The 17896-nt window shown below is 42.7% G+C and overlaps 1 protein-coding gene across 7 annotated transcripts in view; it reads right to left on the reverse strand.

Annotated features, from left to right (window-relative positions):
• Positions 1-17896, reverse strand: part of FAM169A (family with sequence similarity 169 member A) — a 187923-nt gene that overhangs the window by 31042 nt on the left and 138985 nt on the right. For 6 of the 7 annotated variants that reach the window (XM_054031611.1, XM_054031609.1, XM_054031612.1 and 3 more), the window contains 3 exons: positions 6034-6181; positions 3316-3415; positions 2227-2312 (listed from right to left, as the gene is read on the reverse strand). In XM_054031611.1, the coding sequence (XP_053887586.1) occupies positions 2227-2312; positions 3316-3415; positions 6034-6168 (321 nt within the window). In that variant the 5' untranslated portion in view covers positions 6169-6181. Of the gene's footprint in view, positions 1-2226; positions 2313-3315; positions 3416-6033; positions 6182-17896 lie in introns of those variants that run through there. The other variant, XM_054031615.1, reaches the window with a different exon arrangement.

A 17896-nucleotide genomic window follows, 5' to 3' on the forward strand; every position in this document is an offset into this window, starting at 1 on the left:
TCAAGAAAGATACAGAAGCTTCCACCATCAGTCCCAGAACTTGTGACAGAGGAATGACTCAAAGAATCACTTGAGAGTGACTGTTATGATCTTGTGCATGACTTCTAATAAGTCAAATGGATGAACTGTATTTTAAATTGTTATGTTGGGACGACATTACATTTACGGGGGTGGGGGAGGGGAGGGAAAAGAAGGGTGAGTACAGCTTTCATAAGGGAATATCTAGGTTAGATTTACCTGTGCCCTGTCCCATTAAGGATTGAAGGTCAGCTGCTCAAGGGATCAAAGGGAATAGCTCTGGTTGCAGCAGCTCTAAAAGGATAGCAATGCTGTGTATGCTCTAAAAGGACAGCAATGGGGTGTATGCAAGCAGGTTTTGTTTGTTTTTTTAATATACCAAGTTTAATGAAACTTCAGTTTTAAAACTGTCTCTCATCTTGGAGTATAACATTGGCAGATTTTGGGATGTGGTACCGTGTGGCAGCTAGTTATCAAGATTTTCTGTGACGGGAAACAAGGAATTCAACCCTCGTTTACATTGAAAATCCAGAGTCACCACCATCCCGCCCCAAAAGAAGAGAGACATCCCCTCTCCCCAATGCCAAAAGTCTCAGGCACCCTAACCAAGTTTCCCTCATTTCTCCACACACTTTGCAATTATGCTGCACAATGAAAGAGATGGTGAAGTGGGGGGAGCTGCATCAAATAAAATCAGTTTAAATATAAAAAATAAATTAAACAACAACACTGTATTGATTCTACTGGACATGGGGGCAGCAAAGAGGAAAAAGCTTGTGGTGGCAATGCTGAAATATTCTGGACTCCCTGCTGCAAAATTAGAGTCTAATGTGCTTCAGAAGACACAGGCATTAGCTATGGTTTAACAAAAGTTATACAAGCTTGATGATGAATGATAATTAAGGCTGCGAGTTTGTCACAGAGGTCACAGATTCAGTGACTTTACGGGACCTCCATGACTTCTGCACTGGCTGGTACGGCTGACCCGAGGGCCGACTGAGCAGCTTGGGAAGCCCCTGCGCCAGTCGCACTGGCCACTGCCCCCCTGCAGCAGCAGGAGTTTAGATGTTGGAGGGGGCTCAGGGCAGGGGAGTAGGAGGGGGTGAGGGCTCCGGGCGGCACTCACCTTGTGGGGGGGGGCTCCCAAAAAGTGGTGACATCCCTCAGCTCTTAGGCAGAGGCGCAGCCAGACAGCTCTGCGCACTACCTCCACCTGCAGGCACCACCCCTGCAGCTCCTATTGGCTGCAGTTCTTGGCCAATGGGAGCTGCGAACCCAGTGCTATGGATGGAGGCAGTGTGCAGAGTTGCCTAGCCACGCCTCTGCTAGGAGCTGAGGGAGGGGGATGTCGTTGCTTCCGGGGAGCTGCAGAGCCAGGTAGGGAGCATGCCAACCCCTCCAACGCTCCCCATCCCAGCACGAGCGGGGGTCCCGGGCCACTCCCCGCTACCCCCAGCACCAGCGATGCCCCCTGACTCCCCGCCCAGCACCTGCAGCGTCCCCCAGGCCACCTCCCAAGGATTTAGTCAGGGGTATATAGTACAAGTCATGGACAGGTCACAGGCCATGAATTTTTGTTTACTGCCCGTGACCTGTCCATGACTTTTATTAAAAATACCCATGACTAAAACATAGCCTTAATGATAACAGACAGTAGGGCATGTCCTTTATCTGGACTTCCTCAAACCATATACCAACACTGCAGGCCACCATCCCTGTATTTCACTTAACTCATCCCCAACCTTCTCCCTCAGAAAGGTACTCTAAAAATTGACAACAAACTTAAAGAGGTAAAAAAAAAGGGGCGGGGGGGAGTCAGCCTGGTAAGCTTCTCCAGTAGTACAATGCACAAATCCCATGAGGTGCCTAATTGCCAGGGCCCAAACAGCATGAGTCTCAGAAGGTAGCCCTTAAACCATTAGCGGCAAAGTATCTTTCACATGATAGTGCTGCACAAGAGCAACATTGTTTTGAAGAATTCAGCTAAATGGAAAACTAAGATGTGAAAAGAGCCCCAGCTCCTCCGTCTCCGCTGATGCTCCCACTACACAAGATGGCCTACCTATTTATTTGTACCATTAGATTAATTTCCAAATCAAATCAAAATGTACAACACATATCAGATCATTAACTATCCCCATTACATTTATATAAAGTGGTCCTTACAAGATTAAAAACTGTTAAGATATAAATGCTGGAGCTCCTTACCTGCTGAAGCCCTTCTCTAGAAGGGATAGATGTTCTCACAATATCATTGATGGCCCACCATTGGTCAGCAAGATACAAGGCTACAGCTTGAAAGGAAAAAGATTGATATAAAAAGTTACTGGTCTTGACATTTTGAAACTTAAGATATTCACTAAAGTTATAATAGACATCTTTTAAGCTATAGTAAGAAGCACATTAATGCATTATTTTCTTTAGTGCAAACAATGTGCTCAGTGCTGTACAGCCACAAAATGAAGATACCCCCTGCTCTGAAGAGATGATGATTTAAAAGGACAGTAAGCAAAGAGACTGGATATGCTCGGGACCCAGAGGAGTTAATAAGAGAGGAGTTATTTTTTTTTAAATTTTTGGTTCAATTGTAGGCATCACAGAAAAAGCGAATCTCAACAAGGGAGATGAATGTGGAGAGGGTGGCAGGATGGTGATCAGCATGAGGTAGGCATTCTGTACTTGGGGTGGCATGGGCAAATTTAGAGACAGAATTGCGAGGAGACAAGCATAGCATTGAGACTGGCACAGTGGAGGACTGGAAGGTAAACGCAATATGAGATGTCAGCTGCAGCTGAGCAACGACAATGAGTCTGAACTTGATGTGGTAGACTAAAAGGGGCTTGAAGTGGTAGGCAGATCAGTGGAGGGACTCAATTACTGCTTGACAGAAGAGGAAGATAAATTTAGTAGCCTCATTTTGGATGGACTGTAGAGGATGGCTGGGTATCAAAGAAGCCAGAGAGGAGAAAATTCAAGAGAAAGTACATGGTGCATTTAATTATTATGCACATTAAATCAGGAAGGCACTGTCTTTCATTTTGTTACACATCTTCCAAATTTAATCTAGCTGGTTCCGCTCCAATTGGTACAGTAATTTCACACTTATTGAGATGTGGATAAGAATCTACAACAGAAATTAACAATAATGTGAAAATGGAGGTAATGGACACTGCATTCAAGCTGAAAAAGGTAATTAGTTATTGCAAGGTAGCATGGAATGAGTAAAGGATTGGTTACATGTATTTGCCACAAAAAGCAAAATGCTACAACATTTAGATTAGAATTTTAAAATGAAACCTGTGAGCGAGTCCTCAGGTGCAAATAAAGCAAGAACTTTGTGTGTCTGATCTCCACCGTAAAGAGGAACGAAGCCTATAGTTGACAAGCTAATAGGAATCTGAAACAAGAGTTTAGAATGGTTCAATGGACTCTTGCTAATATAGCATTAGTCAAATATATAGAGCATACTAAAGAGCACAAGCAAACCCAGTTTTCAAACTTGGGTGCTTAAAGGTGACCTGCAAACCCAAAAAAACACCTCCCCCCACTGGAGTTTGGCCCTGTTTTGCCTCTTTATAATACAGATCTTTATAAAAATGACCTCCAAGGTGCGTGCATGTTGGAGGGAGGAGGTTTAAAAAGTTTTTCCTCTGTTAAAACAAAACCAAAAACAATCAAAGGGATTCACATTTTGTCTATCCTATTTTTCCTGGGTGATTCTATAAATGACTGAAGAACTATTAGGTTTATGACATCAGATAGACTGGGCCATTTCCTCAATTTTAATAGGCCAGCCTTAAATTTGGCCTCAGGGTACATGTACATTGCAAAATTCAACCAACCCGCAGCAGTGAGTCTTAGAGCCCGGGTCTACAGACTTGGGCTCACACTATGGCGATAAAAACAGTAGTGTAGATGTTGCCGCTCAGGCTGGATATTAGGCTCTGAAACCTGGGGGAAGTGAGGCTTGGTCTACACTACCCCCCCCAATTCGAACTAAGGTACGCAACTTCAGCTACGTGAATAACGTAGCTGAAGTCGAAGTACCTTAGTTCGAACTTACCTTGGTCCACACGCGGCAGGCAGGCTCCCCCGTCGACTCCGCGGTACTCCTCTCGCCGAGCTGGAGTACCGCAGTCGACGGCGAGCACTTCCGGGTTCGACTTATCGCGTCCAGACTAGACGCGATAAGTCGAACCCAGAACTTCGATTTCCAGCCGTCGAACTACCTGGTAAGTGTAGCCAAGGCCTGGGTGACTTTCAGAGCCCAAGCAGCAACATCTACACTGCTGTTTTTAGCACCATAGCACGAGCTCTGTGAGCCTGAGTCTGTAGACACGGGCTCTGAGACTCTCTGCCACCCAATATAAATATATTGGTTTTTTATTTTATTTTATTTTGCAGCACAGACATACCCTAAGTGACCAGCTGGGGATTCAACTGGTTAACACCCTTCATAGCTTCTGGTGATGAGCATGATGGGTGATCTCTGGCTGTATAACTTGTGACAGGGAACAGTGGAATGCAAAGTTGGCATATAGCCCCTATGTCCCTCTCTTCTCCCTACCATTAGGCCCTGCACTGAACAAAGCTCAGCCTAACATTATGATCTGATCCCAAGGAAGTGAATCTCTACTGAGAGGGGAAGCCAGTTTTATTTCTGTTCATATCTATTCGACTCAAAAGTTATATGAACAACTGGAAGACAAGCTGTCTTTATTAAAGAGTCAACATCTCGTCCTCAATTAAGGGCTAAAAAAGCTTCAAATACATTTTGTAGACTCTTCTAACAAAGACTTCCAGGAAACAGGAAAGAAAAAACTTCATATGTCTGATACACAAACCCAAATTGTCTTCCCTTGCAGGCCAGGTCACCTTTAAAACAGGTGAACATTTCCCACGTTTTGGTGCTAAAATAGGCACTTCAGCGTCCAAATGCTCAATTGAGCACCAAAATGCGGCATTAAGGCACCAACATATGGAAACTGGAACCACTAGTTTTAGAAGGTTCAATATCTTCATCAAAATGATTTTGAAGTTATTTGAATTCAAGTATTTCTAATATTTAATGAAGATATTCGAGAAAATAAATATGTATATATTAGCACGGATTGTGTGATGAACAAATGACTAGACATTCAGACTATGAGAAAGATTTGCTTCCTTATAAAACAGTTTAAAGCTTATGGTATGCTATGGCTCAAAATTTTTATTTTTACGCACACAGCACTTACCATGATTAGAGAAAAGTGCCTAAAAGTCTGCTCCTGGAAAGGGATCTGCAAGTGAGAACCCCTACTCTTGCTTAGAGTCCCACTGGCCTCACTTACTCTAGACTCTTTAGTTAAAATTTCACACCATTGTTACCACAGATATTAGCAAGTGGGAGTGCCAGCATAGGCAGACCCGATTTTGACCACTACATCACAAAGACAGGCTAAGTGATAAAGTGGATCAGATCATAAAATTCCAGCATCCGATCCCTATTAGTGCCTCCACCAGTACTGCTGCTGTGACGGCAACAGGGAAAGTTTTAGAACAAATGGTCCAATATAGATAACATTTTGGATGTCAGTGGGACTCCCTATGGGATTAAAGGTCCACCCAAGCAGATCACTTTGCAAAACTGAGGCATAAATGACCAATTAGATGCAGTAACTGCTAGCATAACTTATGCATGTACATTTCTGTGATTAATTCTAGCAAAGAGTTTTCCTGACTCACCAGTTATGATTTAAAATGAAAGAGAATTGTTCAATATACATAGATTCATCATCCAACAATCTGAGTGGCTGACACGAAGATCCCACTTGGTATAAAACAATGTGTTGTTTGGTGTTCCAAAGTACAATACAAATACAGTTTAAAAAGGATAGGAACATATAGAAAATATAATACTTATTTAAATACTAGTTTTAACACAGTAGACACAGACTTGATTTATCTGCATTTTCACTCTACGTTCAATTGCAAATAATCAAGAAATAAATTGGTTCAGATTTTTCTCTCTCTTACTTTGATGTTGCTGACAAGAGACAAGAACTCTGGATTCTCTGGATCCCCACATCGAAGATCAGACATGTAGTCTTCTGCAGAACTCTCCAAGTCTTCATGACTGTAATTATCCAACATGTCCACAGGGAATGCCATCCCCCTGGAAAAACTGAACATGCATATATTATTGTAGAGATACCACACAGTATATGCCTGAAGTTATCTTGTCCTACTAAAATAACATTAGAATGAATTTATTAACTAGCACCTCTTCTTCTCTACAGGGAAGCTGTTCAATTTTATTGGCAGCAAGGAGCATGAATCACAGCTTCATGTCAATTTGTCATGACTACCCCAAACATTGGCTTTATTTTTTATTTCCAAATGTTATTTGGGCAGAATAAAGTGATGTGTGTTCCAGCGCAATTTGGTTAATTTAATACATGCTTGCTTTCTTTCTCCATACAATGTTTACTGAGTTGCTGTTGCGTAAAGTACAATGGATACATATAGAGCCAGATCTTTCATCACTTCACCTAACCAGAGTAAAATAGTTGTACAGAGGGTGCTGCATGGATGTTGGTGAGAACAGAAGCTTCTCCACACACATGTCCATTGCTTCAGCCTCCCACAAAATGGCCTATGTATCCTACCTATGCACTGGGGAAGCAGGGAGAAGGGGATTGGCCAATGGATCCCTGTAGACATCTGTCCATGGTCTAAAGGACATGCACAGATATTGGGGGGCTTCCTTGCCTGTTTTCACACGGCTGTTTCACCGACTGCACCTCTGTCTCTTTGACAGTAACTCATCTTTGGTGCACTCAACTTCACTTCCTAGGGGTCTGTGTGTTTTCTTTTGAAGTCCGCTTCCTGAAATTGCCATTGCCGGCACCAAGGGTCGGCAACCTTTCAGAAGTGGTGTGCCGAGTCTTCATTTATTCACTCTAATTTAAGGTTTCGCGTACCAGTAATACATTTTAACGTTTTTAGAAGGTCTCTTTTTATAAGTCAATAATATAGAACTAAACTATTGTTGTTTGTAAAGTAAATAAGGTTTTAAAAAAGTTTAAGAAGCTTCATTTAAAATTAAATTAAAATCCATCCTAGAATACTCAAGGAGCTAATAGAGGAGGTATCTGAGCCTCTAGTTATCATCTCTGGAAAATCATGGGAGACGGGAGAGATTCCAGAAGACTGGAAAAGGGTAAATATAGTGCCCATCTATAAAAAGGGAAATAAAAACAACCCAGGAAACTACAGACCAGTCAGTTAACTTCTGTGCCAGGGAAGATAATGGAGCAAGTGGTTAAGGAAATCATCTGCAAACACTTGGAAGGTGGTAAGGTGATAGGGAACAGCCAGCATGGATTTGTAAAGAACAAATCGTGTCAAACCAATCTGATAGCTTTCTTTGATAGGATAACAAGTCTTGTAGATAAGGGAGAAGCGGTGGATGTGGTATACCTAGACCTTAGTAAAGCATTTGATACTGTCTTGCATGATATTCTTATTGATAAACTAGGCAAATACAATTTAGAAGGGGCTACTATAAGGTGGGTGCATAACTGGCTGGATAACCGTACTCAGAGAGTTGTTATTAATGGTTCTCAATCCTGCTGGAAAGGTATAACAAGTGGGGTTCCGTAGAGGTCTGTTTTGGGACCGGCTCTGTTCAATATCTTCATCAACGATTTAGATATTGGCACAGAAAGTACGCTTATTAAGTTTGCAGATGATACCAAACTGGGAGGGATTGCAACTGCTTTGGAGGACAGGGTCGTAATTCAAAATGATCTGGACAAATTGGAGAAATGGTCTGAGATAAACAGGATGAAGTTTAACAAAGACAAATGCAAAGTGCTCCACTTAGGAAGGAGCAATCAGATTCACACATACAGAATGGGAAGAAACTGTCTAGGAAGGAGTATGGCAGAAAGGGATCTAGGGGTTATAGTGGACCACAAGCTAAATATGAGTCAACAGTGTGATGCTGTTGCAAAAAAAGCAAACATGATTCTGGGATGCATTAACAGGTGTGTTGGGAGCAAGACACGAGAAGTCATTCTTCCGCTCTACTCTGCGCTGGTTAGGCCTCAACTGGAGTATTGTGTCCAGTTCTGGGCACCGTATTTCAAGAAAGATGTGGAGAAATTGGAGAGGGTCCAGAGAAGAGCAACAAGAATGATTAACGGTCTTGAGAACATGACCTATGAAGGAAGGCTGAAAGAATTGGGTTTGGTTAGTTTGGAAAAGAGAAGACTGAGAGGGGACATGATAGCAGTTTTCAGGTATCTAAAAGGGTGTCATAAGGAGGAGGAAGAAAACTTGTTCACCTTAGCTTCTAAGGATAGAACAAGAAGCAATGGGCTTAAACTGCATCAAGGGAGGTCTAGGTTGGACATTAGGAAAGAGTTCCTGTCAGGGTGGTTAAACACTGGAATAAATTGCCTAGGGAGGTTGTGGAATCTCCATCTCTGGAGATATTTAAGAGTAGGTTAGATAAATGTCTATCAGGGATGGTCTAGACCAGGGGTCGGCAATCTTTCAGATATGATGTGCCGAGTCTTCATTTATTCACTCTAATTTAAGGTTTTGCGTGCCAATAATACATGTTAACGTTTTTAGAAGGTCTTTATAAGTCTATAATATATAACTAAACTGTTGTTGTTTGTAAAGTAAATAAGGTTTTGAAAATGTTTAAGAAGCTTCATTTAAAATTAAATTAAAATGCAGAGCGCCCCGGACCGGTGGCTAGGACCCGGGCAGTGTGAGTGGCACTGAAAATCAGCTCGCGTGCCGCCTTCAGCGCATGTGCCATAGGTTGCCTACCCCGGCCTGCACTCTTCCGCTAGTCCCTCAACTATGGTGAATCAACACTATAGGCAGCAGCATGCCTCCTTGCCAATTGTCAATGGGAAGCCCTGCATTTAGAGGGGCTTGCTCTCCAAACAGACAGCAACAGCACCCACAGTAAGAATTTCTTTTTCTTACCCAAAGTAAGAAAAAGAAAGTGATGGGCAGAGAGAAAAAAGAAAAGAAAAGAAAGAGAGCGCTCTTTCTCACTCTTTAACATGCCCTCCACTAGCCCAAGAGCACTCACCAGGGATCTCCAAGGTTCTTCCCAAGAACTCATGGCAAGAACAGGGGATAGACCGAAGAATCGCACCATCACCAGGAAAAGGCAGGTCTACATGATTGGGGACTCCTTACTGAGAAGAATAGATAAGCCAGTAACCAGAGCTAATCCAGAGAACAGAAGCGTGTGCTGTCTGCCAGGTGCTAAGATACAGGATGTGGACCTGAGGCTGAAGAGAATCCTAACGGGAGCGGGAAAGAATCCACTGATTGTCCTTCATGTGGGAACAAATGATACAGCTAGATTCTTGCTGGAATGTATCAAGGGAGACTGGGGAAGACGCTTAAGGAAATCGAGGCTCAGGTGATCTTCAGTGGGATTCTGCCTGTTTCTAGAGAAGGGCAACAAAGGTGTGACAAGATTATGATGATCAACAGATGGCTCAGGAAGTGGTGCTATAAGGAGGGCTTTGGGATGTATGGCCACTGGGAGGCATTCATGGACAGAGGACTGTTTTCTCGGGATGGACTTCACCTGAGTAGGGAGGGAAATAGACTTCTAGGATGGAGGCTGGCACAACTGATTAAGAGAGCTTTAAACTAGGAATTTGGGGGAGATGTCCAGGTACTCTCCATGCTGGATTTTAACACTGAGAGGGAAGAAAACTAAGTAAGAAAGGATACAGCCGCGGGTAGGAGAATGGTCATAAGGAGGAAGAGTACTGTAGATACCAGTCAAATAGGTGATACTGGCAGTAGAATGTCTGTGCCTAATTGGGTAAAGAACGTGAGCGAAGCCAAACAGCAAAAATTAAGATGTTTGTACACCAATGTGAGGAGCCTAGGTAACAAAATGGAGGAACTAGAGCTACTGGTGCAGGAAGCGAAACCCGATATTACAGCGATAACAGAAACATGGTGGAATAGTAGTCATGACTGGAATACAGGTATTGAAGGGTATGTGCTGTTTAGGAAAGACAGAAATAAAGGCAAAGGTGGTGAAGTAGCATTGTATATCAATGATGAGGTAGACTGTAAAGAAATAAGAAGTGATGGAATGAATAAGACAGAGTTTGTCTAGGCAAAAATCAAATTGGGGAAGAAAGCTCCTAGAGCCTCCCCTTGGATAGTGCTTGGAGTATGCTATAGACCACCAGGATCTGATCTGGATATGGATAGAGACCTCTTTAATGTTTTTTAATGAAGTAAATACTAATGGGAATTGTGGGGTCATGGGAGACTAACTTCCCAGATATTGACTGGAGGACAAGTGCTAGTAATAATAGGACTCAGATTTTCGTGGGTGAGATAGCTGATGGATTCCTTCACCAAGTAGTTGCTGAACCAACAAGAGGGGATGCCATTTTAGATTTGGTTTTGGTGAGTAGTGAGGACCTCACAGAAGAAATGGTTGTAGGGGACAAGCTCAGTTCGAGCGATCATGAGCTAATTCAGTTCAAACTAAATGGAAGGATAAACAAAAATAGATCTGTGACTAGGGTTTTTGATTCCAAAAGGGCTAACTTTAAAAAATTAAGGAAACTAGTTAGGGAAGTGGATTGGACTGAAGAACTTGTGGATCTAAAGGGGGAGGAGGCCTTGAATTACACCTCTACTCCAATATAATGCTGTCCTCGGGAGCCAAAACATCTTACCGCGTTATACATGAAACCGTGTTATATCGAACTTGCTTTGATCTGCCGGAATGCGCAGCCCTGCCCCCCCGGAGCACTGCTTTACCGCATTATATCCGAATTAGTGTTATATCGGGTCGCATTATATCGGGGTAGAGGTGTACTTCAAATCAAAGTTGCAGAAACTATCAGAAGCCTGCATCCGAAGAAAGGGGAAAAAATTCATAGGCAAGAGTTGTAGACCAAGCTGGATGAGCAGGCATCTCAGAGATTAAAAAAAGGCAGAAAGCCTACAGGTAGTGGAAGATGGGAGGGACCAGCAAGGAAAGCTACCTTACTGAGGACAGAACATGTAGGGATAAAGTGAGAAAGGCCAAAAGCCATGTAGAATTGGACCTTGCAAAAGGAATTAAAAACAATAGTAAAAGGTTCTATAGCCATATAAATAAGAAGAAAACAAAGAAAGAAGAAGTGGGACTGCTAAGTACTGAGGATGGAGTGGCGGTTAAGGATAATCTAGGCATGGTCCAATATATCTAAACAAATACTTTGCCTCAGTCTTTAATGAGGCTAATGAGGAGCTTAGGGATAATGGCAGGATGACAAATGGGAATGAGGATATAGAGGTAGATATTACCACATCAGAGGTAGAAGCCAAACTCAAACAGCTTAATGGGACTAAATCGGGGGGCCCAGATAATCTTCATCCCAGGATATTAAAGGAACTGGCACTTGAAATTGCAAGCCCATTAGCAAGAATTTTTAATGAATCTGTAAACTCAGGGGTTGTACCATATGACTGGAGAATTGCTAAAATAATTCCTATTTTTAAGAAAGGGAAAAATATTGATCTGGGTAACTACAGGCCTGTTAATTTGACATCTGTAGTATGCAGGGTCTTGGAAAAAAATTTTGAAGGTGAAAGTAGTTATGGACATTGAGGTCAATGGTAGTTGGGACAAAATACAACATGGTTTTACAAAAGGTAGATCGTGCCAAACCAACCTGATCTCCTTCTTTGAGAAGGTAACAAATTTTTTAGACAAAGGAAACGCAGTGCATCTAACTTACCTCGATTTCAGGCATTTGATATGGTTCTACATGGGGAATTATTAGTTAAATTGGAAAAGATGGGGATCAATATGAAAATTGAAAGGTGGATAAGGAATTGGTTAAAGTAGAGACTACAACAGGTCATACTGAAAGGTGAACTGTCAGGCTGGAGGGAGGTTACTAGTGGAGTTCCTCAGGGATCGGTTTTGGGACCAATCTTATTTAATCTTTTTATTACTGACCTTGGCACAAAAAGTGGAAGTGCTAATGAAGTTTGCGGATGAGACAAAGCTGAGAGGTATTGCCAATACAGAGAAGGACGGGGATATCATACAGGAAGATCTGGATGACCTTGTAAACTGGAGCAATAGTAATAGGATGAAATTTAATAGTGAAAAGTGCAAGGTCATGCATATAGGGATTAATAAGCTGGGGGCTCATCAGTTGGAAGTAACAGAGGAGAAGAAGGACGTCAGAGTATTGGTTGATCATAGGATGACTATGAGCCGCCAATGTGATTTGGCTGTGAAAAAAGCTAATGCGGTCTTGGGATGCATCAGGCGAGGTATTTCCAATAGAGTTAAGGAGGTGTTTTCCTCCATTATACAAGGCACTGGTGAGACCTCATCCGGAATACTGTGTACAGTTCTGGTCTCCTATGTTTAAGAAGGATGAATTCAAACTGGAACAGGTACAGAGAAGGGCTACTAGGATGATCCAAGGAATGGAAAACTTGTGTTATGAAAAGAGACTCAAAGAGCTTGGCTTGTTTAGCCTAACCAAAAGAAGACTGAGGGGAGATATGATTGCTCTCTATAAATATATCAGAGGGATAAATACCAGGGAGGGAGAGAAATTATTTAAGCTCAGTACCAATGTGGACACAAGAACAAGTGGATATAAACTGGCCATCAGGAAGTTTAGACTTGAAATTAGACGAAGGTTTCTAACCACCAGAGGAGTGAAGTTTTGGAACAGCCTTCCAAGGGGAGCAGTGGAGGCAAAGGACATATCTGGCTTCAAGACTCAGCTTGATAAGTTTATGGAGAGGATGGTATGATGGGATAGCCAAATTTTGGCAATTAATTGATCTTCGACTATTAGCAGTAAATATGCCCAAATGGCCTGTGATGGGATGTTAGATGGGGTGGAATCTGAGTTACTACAGAAAATTCTTTCCTGGGTGTCTGGCTGTAAGTCTTGCCCAAATGCTCAGGGTTTAGCTGATCATCATATCTGGAGTCGGGAAGGAATTTTCCTCCAGGGCAGATTGGCAGAGGCCTTGGGGTTTTTTCACCTTTCTCTGCAGCGTGGGGCACGAGTCACTTGCTGAAGGATTCTCTGCACCTTGAAGTCTTTAAACCATGATTTGAGGACTTCAATAACTCAGATATAGGTTAGGGGTTTATTACAGGAATGGGTGGGTGAGATTCTGTGGCCTGCGTTGTGCAGGAGGTCAGACTAGACGATCATAATGGTCCCTTCTGACCTTAAAGTCTATGAAACTCAGGGTACGTCTATGTAGGAGCTGGATTTTATTATGGTAATCCTTTTGTTTTAGAATAAGTTATAAAGCTACTATGGTTTCCTATATGTATTACAAATTAGGAAGTAAGAGACAGGATTCTCTATTGTGTCTATGTTAAGTAGATTAGAGGAACATTGAAGGCCTGGGTCTCAATGTAAATTGGCTTGGTTATTGATTGTAAAACTTAGCAAGGTTTAATTTGCAATGCCCCTTTGCTCAATGAGAATACAAACAGTAGTATTTTATAATCTGTTTGTGTGAATGAGGAATGTATGCATTAGAAAAAGATAAGGTGTGAAGGCCATTGTTATAGCCAGAGTCAAGGAAGAAGGAGTGAAGAAACTTAAAGGACATCAAAGAATCATCAAAAAGAACAGGAGTACTTGTGGCACCTTAGAGACTAACAAATTTATTAGAGCATAAGCTTTCGTGGACTACAGCCCACTTCTTCGGATGCATATAGAGTGGAATATATATTGAGGAGATATATATACACACAAACAGAGAGCATGAACAGGTGGGAGTTCATCATCATCAACACGCATCCATAATGAAGGGCAGATTGACGACCCTGAGGTAAAGGCTGGCACCCCTAAAGACAATTGATTAAATCGGAACAAAGGACAGGATGACCCTCTCAGAGGTGTATTGAAATGTTTACACCAATTAAGAAGTAACCGGTCACAAAGTGACACAACAGAATCCGTAGGCTTCAACAGAGAAGAAAACCTATAAGAACAGGGTGCTTTGCCACAGAACGTTGGGTTCGTCTTGCCACACTCCAGGAGCATCGGATCGCGACCGATAGAACCCCGCTCCCCTCTGCGACCAATCTGGCTGGCCACTAGATTGATCCAGACTCTGGACTGGTAACTATAAACATCATTGCAGGAGAGAGAGTGAGTGAGTGAGTGTGTGTGTGTCTAAAAAGCATATGCTAACTGTGGTATTCTCAATAAATGCTGTGTATTTACCTTCCTCTATAAAGATCCCATGTGCTTTGTATGAGCATAACATCTATACTTACCTCCGGGTTCGGCGGTAAGCAATCGATCTTCTGGGATCGATTTATCGCATCTAAACAAGACGTGATAAATCGATCCCAGAAGTGCTCGCCGTCGACACCAGTACTCCTGCTCTGCAAGAGGAGTACGCGGAGTCGACGGGGGAGCCTGCCTGCCGCGCGTGGACCCGTGGTAAGTACCTTGTAGTTCGAACTAAGATACTTCGACTTCAGCTACATTATTCACGTAGCTGAAGTTGCGTATCTTAGTTTGAACTGGGGGGTTAGTGTGGACCAGCCCTCAGAGTTTGCCTAAATAAATGCTGATTATCTTTCAGGTTTTTCCAGACCTGGTGGATATCTGATGTGTCAGGTAGTCTGATACTGTTCTTCAGGTCAAGAATTGTGTCCGTCTTGTGCATTTGTCCTGTGCCTCACACAAAGAGGCTATAATCTAGTAAGGATCTTTGAGCACTACCACCATTCAAAAAAAGAAGAGAAAAATGAAAGACTGTGGTTCCTCCTGAAGAGTTAGAGAGAAAAAGAGAGGACACCTATATCTCAGTGTCCATGCATCACAGGAATTATAGTTTTATGCATTCATTTCCAGTAGTCTCACATTTGCACCATTCTCAAATACTAATAAAACCCAGCATCCTTCAGCAGGCATCTCTCATAATTAGGTTTTCCAGGTTTAAGTTAATGCCAATGAAACCTGACTACCACACAAACATAACAGGCTTTTAAAAATATATACACACAGTAGGACAGACCATTGGTATGATCTGCATTGGTACTTACTGTGTTCCTTCAATTACTCTGTTGCCTGTGCCCACCATTTCCTCTGTAATCCCTCTGTTCTTCACTCACTCCAACATATGCACCATACTCTCAATGTCACACAAACACCCTCTATCCTCTACTCCCTCCCTCTCAGTATAAGCACCCGTGCCAGACTAGCAATCATGCACTAGACCTCTACGGTTACTATCAAAGAGTCACCCCACCACATAAGGGACTTGGGTTTAGCCCCACCTGTGCCTAATTATCTGCATCCCAGGTGAAGGGATTGATTTCCTTTATTGGTACTCGCACAACTTTTACAACACAAGATACTGGCGACACAGCAAAAGCTCCTTTCAATGGGACCAAAAAACCCTCAATCCAGATATTTACAAAATAACCACAAAATACAAAAATAAAAAAATATTTCTTAATTGTAGAAATGGCCATAGCAAATAATAGACACCTCACAGCTGCTATGGATACTATTCCTGTATAGTAGTATCACAGTCAGCTGGGTCCTTTAAGGGAGTTGCCTAATTGTCTGTCTCCCAGATGATGAGTTTGAGGCCAGGGATCAGGTGACCTGAAAGCTAAAAGGTCAAGGAACAGCTCAGTTAGAGAGAAACTTTTGATTTTAAGAAATTAATCCATCCTTGAAATTCTGAAGCTGGGAGTTTTATTTGATGCACTAGCAGTGAGGGAGCCCACCAGCTTACAGGTACCATAGACTGGACCTAAGAGGCAACTGGGTGAGAGGGGAGGGGGGAGAAAACAACTAACAAATCACCTGGCGGCTGAAGTACAGTCAGACATGCCAAACCCGTGGGGGGGAAAAAAAGCAGAAATTGGGCTTGTTTTGGGCTTAATTGGCTTATGAGTTGCTTGTTGGCTAGCTTTTGGCTTGTAGCTGGTTTGGCTTGTTGCAGCTTGTTGACCCCCCCCCCCTTTTTTTTGATCGGCTCACGGCAAGCAGGGGCTAGGGGCAAGTGGGGCAAGGGGTGGGGGAAAGTCAGGGGTTCACAGGGGGCCCACCACAGTCCCAGACTGCATAGGCACTAGATGAGGAGGACCTAGTCACATAGAGTGTTGGGTTTCTTAGGGATTGGCTTGTTTTGGCCTGGTTTTGAAATGGGATTAGCTTGATCTTTGGCTTATTGTGAAAGTCAGGGTGCTTATTTACCCCATGAAAGTTTGGAACTGTGCTGGCAGTAGTGGCAGCAGCAGCTTCTCAACACTTGGGAGAATCTTTGATTCAACTGTCCCCAGTGAAAGCAGTGTCAACTTATGCCTCCTTCTCAAGGTACAATAGGCCAGCAGTTACACCCCCAAAAGAGCACCACATAGGACAGAGAGGACCTCATTTTTAAGGTTTCATCCAAAGCTTCCACAAGCAGTGAACTACCACAGCTAACCAATTTATCTCTCTTGGAAGGATGAGGGGCTGAATTGACCTTGCCCATACCTGTCAAGTTGTGTGGCTTCTTTATATGACCTTTTCTGATATGAGCAATCAAGATTTCTCTGGGAGAGCCCGAGAACTTTTCCCTGACAAAATTCATGGTTTACATCTCAAATTTCTCCCCAATCCTTTCTGGTCTCTCTTATGCACACTTCTGTGCTTTCATTTGGAAAGATATGTGATATGACAAGACCCCTGCTTTTCCCCCCAGGAGACTCAAAGGTAATCTATAAATTAAGCTTTTCAAAAAGTAGGTAAGGGTGATATCTAGTACCTATAGACACTAGGATCCAGGAGAAGAGATAGGGTCACCTCTTTCACAGCCAAAGGGCAGAATTGTTTTCCTTTTTTAAAAACACAGCCATGATTTAGTCACAGATTCAAATTGCTGTCAAAGCAGACTTTCCAGGAATATTTATAAGAAATTAACATATGGCTCCCTCATTTTACTTTCCATTTTATCTACTTGCCCTTCGCTTTTGTTTGTATCTTGGTCTTTTCACTTTTTTAAAGATGTGTGCTTCTCAATTGCTTTTCTGTTTTCCCATCTCTTATCAAATCTCTTATCAAAGGATTTGTCCTTTTCTGATTCAGACCACTTTTTCCCTTCACTGATTTTTAGTGTCAGTATTTTCTCTTACCTTCCCTTTTCTCAATCAGATCCTTCTCCACTTCCTGATCTCCCCTTCATGTTTACTCCCTCTCCCCATTACTATCTCTCCATCCCCCATACTATTATTCACCCTCCACCTCCACCCACGGCACTCAGTTACCTCATTCACCTCTACATCTGTCTCTCCTCACTCCAGAAAAATACCCACGGATGCCACTATTTTTGAAGGAATGGCAGCAGGCAAGCGAGACATCTGACAATGGTGATTTCCCTTCTCCTGCCATATAGCAGTGAATGAAAGGTAAAATATGCAAGCAGACAGTAAGAGGCAATAAGAGGCAAAAGAGACAGCCTTGTCTGCCTGCAGCTGCCACAGTGCCCCATAGTGACCAACGCAGGAACTGCAAGCAAAAACTGTTCAACCTAAGGACTTTTCCTCACCTCTGCCAGATCACACACTAAAATACACTTTGCACTGTCTATGCTTGAGTTGTAAAACTTATTTGCCAACACTTTAAAACCCACCTTTTATTCTAGTGTGCACAAGACCTAAAGAGCTGGAATTATCCTTCTGTCCTACAGCCCTGGGGAACCTCATCCTCTACTCCCCTTTCTTTTTCTGGCTTCCCAACCCCTTCCACATTAAATTCACACACTCTGATGGCCCATCCATGCAATTATAATTTCACCCTTCCCTTCCCTGCCTAGTGGAATTAGGGAGCAGAATACA

The sequence above is a fragment of the Malaclemys terrapin genome, chromosome 6 (assembly GCF_027887155.1).
Source record: "Malaclemys terrapin pileata isolate rMalTer1 chromosome 6, rMalTer1.hap1, whole genome shotgun sequence".
Lineage (NCBI taxonomy): Eukaryota > Metazoa > Chordata > Testudines > Emydidae > Malaclemys > Malaclemys terrapin.